The following is an 8,796-nucleotide window of genomic DNA, read 5'->3' as shown; positions in this document are numbered from 1 at the left end:
ACATCTTCTTGTAACCTTGCCTCTAAACCTCCTCATACCTGTCCTCTCCCCCTCAGCCCTGCAAAGGACATCAGGGGGTGAGGCACAGGAAGGGAAAAGAGATCTCGAAAGAAAAACAAACAGAAGCGGGAGACCTCCATACAGCAATCGACACACACAAGATGTATATGGCATGGCAGGATGGAGCCCCAGGCTGACTGGTGCAGCGCTGGCCCCGCAGCCCTGCCTGTGTTTCCCATTATGTAACCCTGGTCATGGGCAGGCAGCCAGACTCCAAATGAAAAAGAAACTCTGGCTTGGCATGGCTTCTATTTTCCTATCCTCACTCAGGGTCAGCACGGTGTCACACAGCTGTAGAGAAAGCTCCAGGGATCGGAGCTGGGAAACGCTCCAAAGCCAGAGACCGGGGTTCAAGTGCCAGCTGAGAGCAATAAACCAAGCACCGCAGCTGCAGAGAGTTTGATGGTTCTCAAAAGTCCCCCGACTATTCCGGTTTCTGAGAGCAACGGATGAAGGAATCAGAGAACACCGCGTCACGGCATAAGGCGGGCGGGATGCTGGCAGCCCTTGTGCTCTTTTAGCCGTATGTCAGAGCTCATATCTTCCCTTCTGCCGCTTTATTAGCTTCACTGTTGCACACATTTTTTTTTAGGAACAATAGAATTTTTTTTTTGTTCTAACAAACTATGCCCACCCAAAGTAAATAAGCATAAATCAGCAGAAAGACATTCCACGCTACATGCTTATGGACACGAGAAATTAAATCTCATTTAAACATAGTTATACGCACAGCGCCAGTATGATGATTATGGCACTGATTTGCAACCACACTTGGCATGAAACCAGTTTTAAAAACTGAAGCATTTTCATCAACATGCCATTATTTGAAATTGCAAGTGGGTGGTGAAGGGTTATTAAAAATAACAAAAGAAAAAAAACATTTTAATTTCCATAAACCAAATACTGGTATTTGAACACCAAGAAAAAATAATGTACCCCTTCAACACTACTCCCTAAACACTAGTCTCTGGGCACCTCATTTTTCTTTACAGAAAAAAAATGTGAGGTCAGAGCACACAACTTTGCCAAGCCAGCAATGCTAGTAAGAGCATGATGCTCCCTGGGAGAAGGAGAGGCTGTTGGACTTAAAAATATTTTTAAAAAAAATCTGATATCAGAAAGAACAGGGCTTTCCGAAACATGGAGGATGCCTCTATGGACTTAGCGTTCTGAAACTGCTGGCTGTCCGACTGCCATGATCATCTAATGTCCTCAATGGGACAGTACTAAAGTTACCCAGCACACTTTGCAGAGCACCGACCAAAAAAAGGTTAAAGCTTACTTTAAAACTATTAGGTTCCCCACTATGGGTCATTTATGGAAATGGAGAGCTGCTTTACCAGGAATTATATCTCTCTCCTGCTTAGGTATAGCAATACATAAGATGCTCAGTGGCCGCTGAAAACTGATTTTGTACCAAATCCAACAAACCCATGATAGCCTCTTGACCAAAAGAAAACTTACAAAAAGGGGAAGATGAACATAGGAAGAGCAATAAAATAAAAACAATCCTCAGCACACTGATCTGTTAGGCAGGGGGGAACGAAGGCTCCTGGTCACCACTGCAACTTCTAGTAGCGTTTGTAATTCAAGGAGAGGATGTCCCCCTGAGGCATTTTGCAATTGATTGTCCTGTGTTGGGGCTTGGCAAACAATGTATCACCAAGTGAGTCTCAACTTACAGCTAAGCAATGAAAAATACTTTACCACCACATATCAAATGCCTAAGATGATAATACATTTAAAGGTAAATAATAAATGTACAAAAGAAAGATGCAGATATTCATAAAACAAACTATGATATTTGTTAAAAATCATTAATGGATTCAAAGAAAACTTTCTTAAAGAAATGAAGGCCAATAAAAAAGGTTTAGGAGCAAAGGGAGCATGCATATGCTGCCTGTAACGCACAATGCAGTGCTGAGGCATCAATCACTTTTTGAGATGCCAGGCTATGGAAAGCATGATACATATCAAGCCAGGGACCACTAAATGCATAATTTTCAACACTGCAGACCATTAATATGATTTTTTTTTAAAAGATAAATACATTTGTAAAATAATGATCTTCCTAATCGTGCTTGACGAGGACTGTGGAGGTTCCGATTCATTGATCAGTTCACAATTAATGAAGTATTACTATTGTTACTATTATCATTAGTTGCATCATCTTTGGTATTACTAAATAAATGCAAAATATTTGTTTGCTTTTTCTCACTCATTATGGGTTTATTTAATTTGAATCTAAGACCAAACAAGAAATTATATTATCAAAGTCAAACTATTTGATTCCATTAAATATAACAGTTAAATAACATACACAGTTAAGGTCAAACTTACCTAGAAAAGCATCTGAGAAACAAACAAAAAACAAATAAAACAATCGGATGACAATTAGTATTCGCAGAGCGGGGTGACTGTTGTAATGGTGGAAACAATACTGAAGTTCAAGACTGGCAATGGTTGCCTCATACAACATAACACTACATTGACGTCACGCTGCGCCTCCTTTGTTTTTCCATCTCTAGTTTGTGAAATAAGTGTAATAAAAAGGTGAAAATGGTCGTTGAGAATTTAAGAATTTATTAGATTATTTTGTTTTATTATTAAAAAAAACATAAAAATTGCAAATAATGTCAAAGATTTTCTGTGGACCACCAGTCCACAGACCAATGGTTGGCGACCGCTGTATAAGGCGACAATGTTCAAAGGATCAGTTTGGCATTTGACAAATATTTTTAGATTATGTCTCTCCATTTTTCTATCCTCCCTTTAGATCTCAGTTGTTTTTTTTTCTCGGGTAAATAGATTTTGCCAAGAAAAGTATAAGAAAAGGCAAAAATTTCCACCACAAGTTCCATAGTAGTTTCAAATAGGAACAACCACTTGCAACAATTTACCAAGATACAGGAATCAGGGGAAAGATAGTTAAAATAGTTTGTGTGCCCAATTCTGTATGAAGATGAATCTATGTCATTCATGCCAAGTATTCTAGTAGGATTGTCAAACATTAACCAAATATTTGGGAATCATCAAGTTACCCAAGTATTGAGAAAAATTTTGAATTTCAAAGTAATTTTTTTCCCACTTATCAAGTCTTGAATATACTACTGGCAGTATGGACATTTTAGAAGGTAACTCAACAGTGCTAAAGAAGTTAAAAAAATAAAGGAAATATTTAACATTTATATATATATATATAATATATATACATATCACATCACTACATACTAAAGGAATATTACATTTTTATTGTACATAGAATGGCAGTGTATCAGTGAACGTTATGTTAAAAGTATACTTATTCCTTTAACAAGGTGATTACTAGGTATGAGCTTGCAGCAATTTAATTTCCCCTTAACAGCTAGTTGATCATCAGGCAATATTAACGATCTGTCTGAGCTATGGAAACAGAAGAATTGAAGAGCTCAGAAGAAATTCAGTAACAGCTGGCATTGCTGCCAAGCATTGTGTCCTTAATTGATTTTTGTTTTAAGATTTTATGTTATATAGAGGTAATTTTTGGGAATTCCCTTACAAAATACAATAAAGGCTCAACAGTCCTACCCTGCATCTAAGGGCTGACATATAAACTTAAACCAATAATGCCCTTCATAAACTAATTTAAGCGTCGTGCAAAGTCATAAAAATCGAAAACTTCAGTGGCATGCTTTAACATACGGCTCTTCTCTGTTCCTATACAATGTTGTCTATTACAGAACATATTACTGACAGAAAATGGAAACCTCCTAAAAAATTAAATTACAATATCCTGTGGTAACAAGTGAAACAAAAATGTAGCAGTTCTAGTTACTGCTTTGGTTTTTTAAAACACAAGAATTCTTTAGTAACCTGTACACTTTGTGGCTTTTCTTTAAATAGCATAGTCCCCCTGTACAAAAGCAGAGAAGTAAAAATAAAAACCATCATGAATGTGAGCTATCCAGGTGATGTTTAACCAAATTAAACATACAGAATTAGGCTTTACAAAATGTGGCAATTTATTGCAAGCTCTATACACAAAAAAAGCAGATAATGCCTATAGTTTATTATATCCAAACTACAAAACTTCCCCTCTAGGCATCAATAAAATAAATCTAGTCAGGTAATTTTATAATGGACACTAACTGCAATGTCATTTTGATCATCTGTATAATCCAATTTCCCCATGAAAATAGGTTTAAATAGGTGCCCTGACCAGATGACATTTGCTGCTGGAGCCCAGGAACAGTCTACTTCTCCCAGTCAGGATCACTTTCCTTGAACATCTACCCAAATGAAGATTGATCGGGCACTACAGGACACCATTGTAACCCAAAAATGCAAAACCAGCTTTTTATTCAGTACTACCTGAAATCGCATTTCACTCATTCTCTTCCCCCCTCGATTCCTCTGATTAAATTCATACCAAGGACTGATTTGTGGCAAACATCTACTAAAACGAAAACTGGGAATGCAATGGATGGAAGTTCTAGGTTCATATAAGCAGGTGGTGTTAGGAACCGATGACAACATCAAGCAGATCTTTGGTCCACCTATTCATGGCAATGGCTAAAACAAGTCTTTTACTTTGTGTAGAGATAAGAACAGCCCTGTACATCAAATTATATTTAACAGGAACATAAAGGTAAATCTTCCTGTGTTATATTCTGTAAGACATAAAAACACTTACTCCTTGAAGGTGGTCAGGGGATTTGGAGGTGGGTTCCAGGTATCCGGTTGTCCAAGCATCCAGTCAGACCATACCTTCACACTAGGAAGGAGCTCTTTAAGATCAGATGGTAAAGAAGATACTTTGACCTCTACATCGTCCTCAGTTACACCAGCTGAATGGAAAAATAACCCAATTACTAATGTTTCATTAAATACCTGAAATAATATAATAGTATAACAGATATCTTACCTTGTTTTATCATCGAGCTGTATTGCTCTTCTCTTTGATTTTTTAACAACTGGATGCATCTGGTCACCATTAGTGAGAACATTGAAAGCCCCAGACAGGTGGCCTGGTCCTGTACTACTGAACGAGTGCCCTCTGAAAGACCATCTATAGGGAAAAAGAAACAGACAAATATACATGGTAATGAGAGAACTTTTTATATGTTTTTCTATGTGTACATTATTTCTAAGAAACCAATTAACCTACTGGTAGCAAGCTGTCAGTTGCACTTGAACATCCATAGCTTGCACTATAATAAACCTTTGACATCCCTGTAATGAGTTTGAACAATTTTGCCACTGTTTCACTTAACCATCATGATAATGGTACCTCACAGAGCTGTCTGTTTCTATAACAAAGATGGATGACAGCCAAAGTCCATTTTGCCCAAGGGTTTACTGCCTTTTACGACCGGTTTTAATAATCATGCTGTTAAAATTGGCTCAATGGCAATGCGTTGTCTTCACAAATTATTCGGACCAAAACCTTATGGTTTGCAAGCAGCAAGAACAGGTTTTAGATTAACTCTGCAGACACATAGATGTCAGCAAACAAAATTTTTTAGCTTTAAAGAAAGCCCTATAAGGGTTTAGAGCTTAGCTATAGTGAAAAGCTCTTCAAAGCCCTACTGGAGCTTCTGGCTCCATTTAAACATTTTGGGGCATATTAGTCAGGATTGCAGATCATAGGTTACAAAAGCCTTTCCCAATCTTTTAAACTCCATAGTGGATACACCCTATGCTAGCCATAAATATGCAATGTTTTCAAATGATTAGTTAAGTGTCGAACCAATCAAAATGAAGTGCTTTTCCATTATTCATTAATTAATGTTGTTGCAAATTTGATTAATAACTAAACAAGTGGATGGTAAATCAAGTGCTTGTTTTCTAAGGATCAGTTCACATATTATTCATAATATCAATCTAAAACACCACTGAGTGAAAATTATAGCACATGCCTAGCATAAGCCTTTACAAATACCAAACTTATAGAAAGTCTATGTTTGCACAACATCTTTCACAGGCTCCAGCTGGACTTTGAAGAAGATTTGTTTACCCTGAAATGTATGCTGTGGCACAGCATGGTGCCTACTATACACCGTAGTCTTCATGGTTACTGACACTTCAAAGCCATTTCAAGTAAATCTGTCAGGGGAAACACGGGGGCTGTCACCACTGACTACTAGGAAACATGCTATCATGACTGGATGCAAGGTTGCATTTCTTGGCAAATCAAAGTCAATTGGGCTTAATAAAGGAGTTTATGCTGTTCACTTAGAAAAGTGAATTAAATATCTGTGAAAGCAATAATTCTCTTAACTTAATATGAGGTGAAGCTCTACTGATTTCAGCCATCTAATCACTTACAAGCAAAAAAAATTTCCTTGCACTTTAATTAGTCTTCTTCGCAATGTGAAAGTTAACTACATTCACAAAGCTAAAATAATTATCCCTTCAAGGTAGTCCCCATCCCATCAGCTGCCCACAAGAAGGTATACTTTCCTTAGTCTTTAATCCAGTGATCAAATGTACAGCCCCCACTCCGACCCGCACGTCCCTACTCCTCAATGGCTTTGCACTGCACACGCATGCTGAAGCCCCATTCATTTCAATAGGAAAGTTGTACTTGTGACATCTTAATATGTGACAGTGGCACACATGAACTAAACAAATCTAACATTATTACAATGAAAACAGTGTGGTTCACATAGTTTGATTGGAGAAAGTTAAGACCTAGTGGCATGTGCTCTGGGAAGGCGAGTGCAAGTTTTTGAAAAATTGTCACTAAAGAGAACACAAAAAAAAAGTTTTATATCCTAGATTTTTTACTCTGAATTGAAAATTGTCTAATGTCCAAATATTTTACGCTAATGCCTGCAGCTACAATTCATGCTCTGTCCAGAAAATCTATTTGGGGACACCCCAATAAGTGTTTGTGAAACAATTTAAGGAATTATGGGACATGCAGTTTGGAATACATAAAAATGGAATACATAAAAAAATAAATATAATATCACCACATTTAAAAAAAAAAATTACTAACATGATTGTGTGCTTGCTGCTTATTTATTAAAGTAAGAACTCTACAAAGGAGAAAAACTATACAAATGAGATGTAAACTTGCAGTGGCATTGAGTTTGCTAAAAATACATTCTTACAAACACTTTTAAAATACACATTTTTATGTTTTGTTACATCTTACTGCCATGGTTAGTCTGCAGGCACTCCAGTAATGGTAAAACAGCTTTGCATATGGGGGTAAAAAAAAAAAAAAAAAAAAAAAAACAGTAAAAATATTGGTAAGTATACAAAAGCAGTAAGTCATATGTAAAACACTGCTACTTTTGCCTCTCCTCCATTTTCCGTTTTCTTACCATAAAATAAACATTTTCAAAATATAAAACATTAAACAAATAACAAAAAAAAGGGCAAAACACAAAACCCTTTCCATATAAGTAAAGAAAATCGATGCTTCACAAAAAAAAAAAAAATTATTTTCTGCTCGTAAAGTGTGGTTAAGACAAACATACTGTACACAAAAAGACACTTGTGTAGTACTTAGTTACATCTTCTAAAAATCATTTACAATAGTATTTGGAACCAAACACCCAGACTGACCCATTCTTAAGATGCTCCGAAGGCCCTGCGGTCATACTAAACTGTGTGGCGGAAAAGTTCTATACCTTCCTGGAATTGGACTGTAGACAGCGTATATTGTAGATACGGCATCCATGTGCCAAAAAACTTTTGTGGATGTTTATCTCTGTGCTTAGTGGCCTCAATTTTATCTATAATCATTAAAGCCTGATAGTATTGCGCCAACTGTGAAATACCAGGGGGTTAGGTTCTTTAAAATACTCTTTTTTGCTGCTAAAAAGCAAAAGTCTGCGTATTCGGGACATTAATGAGTTGGTACACCGCACTCCCATGCAATAGAGCCAATTGAGGGGAGAGTGGCCGGTTATGTCCAGTAATCACCTGAGTAAGCTCAAAAACATTAATCCAAAACCTAGAAATGCTGGGACATTCTCACAGCACATGTTCTAAAGGGGCCATACCAATATCACATTTGGGACATGCAGTTAGCCAAGTTACTGTGTTTTGAGGGTTTAGAGAAATATTGAAGGCATGATACGCCTTATGTATAATTGAACTTCCCTCCACTGTTCACTAATTATATTTCTACAGATACATGACGAGATGGATTCCAACAACTCAAGTGTCTAAGTAGGGGATCGCTAAAAACAAAGCCCAGCGGTGTACAAAAGGTAGTACAGACGCCTTATCAAAAGGGATATCCAATAAATAGGATAGATATAAGAAATGGAGTGCCTGGATGTTCTCCCAAAAGTTGCAAGATAGGCACTGGTAATATCAAATTCGGCTGTATACCAGGCATTCAAAAAAAAAAAAAAAAAAGGATCTAACCTGGAGATAAAAAAGAAAATGATGTGCAGGCAGAGCATATTTAATTCTCAGTATATCAAATGGTAATAGAGTGTTAGTCTCATCTAGGAGATGGTTAGTTCCTCTTTAATGGGGTTGCTGGCTGTAGCTGTACACAAGGCTTTGGTTCCTTAGTTTCTATGATTCTGCCGCTGTCTGCTAAATGCTTGTCCAAAGCAACAATAGGCAACCCACTCAAGTGCACAAAAGAAAAAAAAATCCTATTTTGCCATTACGTTTTCCCCACTGCTTCACAAGAAATATTTCGTAAGACTGCATCCTCTGAACCTTTCAGTTCTTTTTTTTTCATCACTGGAATGCACATATAAACCAGAATAAAATATTTTAATT

At 37.0% G+C, this 8,796-nt stretch overlaps 1 protein-coding gene across 1 annotated transcript in view; it reads right to left on the bottom strand.

The window, feature by feature from the left end:
- Nucleotides 1-8,796, bottom strand: part of SMG6 (SMG6 nonsense mediated mRNA decay factor) — a 147,916-nt gene that overhangs the window by 87,000 nt on the left and 52,120 nt on the right. Inside the window, exons 11-12 of the mRNA XM_072429141.1 lie at nucleotides 4,964-5,107; nucleotides 4,733-4,886 (exon numbers count right to left, since the gene is read on the bottom strand). Of these exons, the coding sequence (XP_072285242.1) occupies nucleotides 4,733-4,886; nucleotides 4,964-5,107 (298 nt within the window). The remainder of the gene's footprint in view (nucleotides 1-4,732; nucleotides 4,887-4,963; nucleotides 5,108-8,796) is intronic.

The sequence above is a fragment of the Pyxicephalus adspersus genome, chromosome 1 (assembly GCF_032062135.1).
Source record: "Pyxicephalus adspersus chromosome 1, UCB_Pads_2.0, whole genome shotgun sequence".
Taxonomy (NCBI): Eukaryota; Metazoa; Chordata; class Amphibia; order Anura; family Pyxicephalidae; genus Pyxicephalus; species Pyxicephalus adspersus.
The sequence above is the reverse complement of the archived record's forward strand: the minus strand, read 5'-3'. Positions and strand labels throughout refer to the sequence as shown.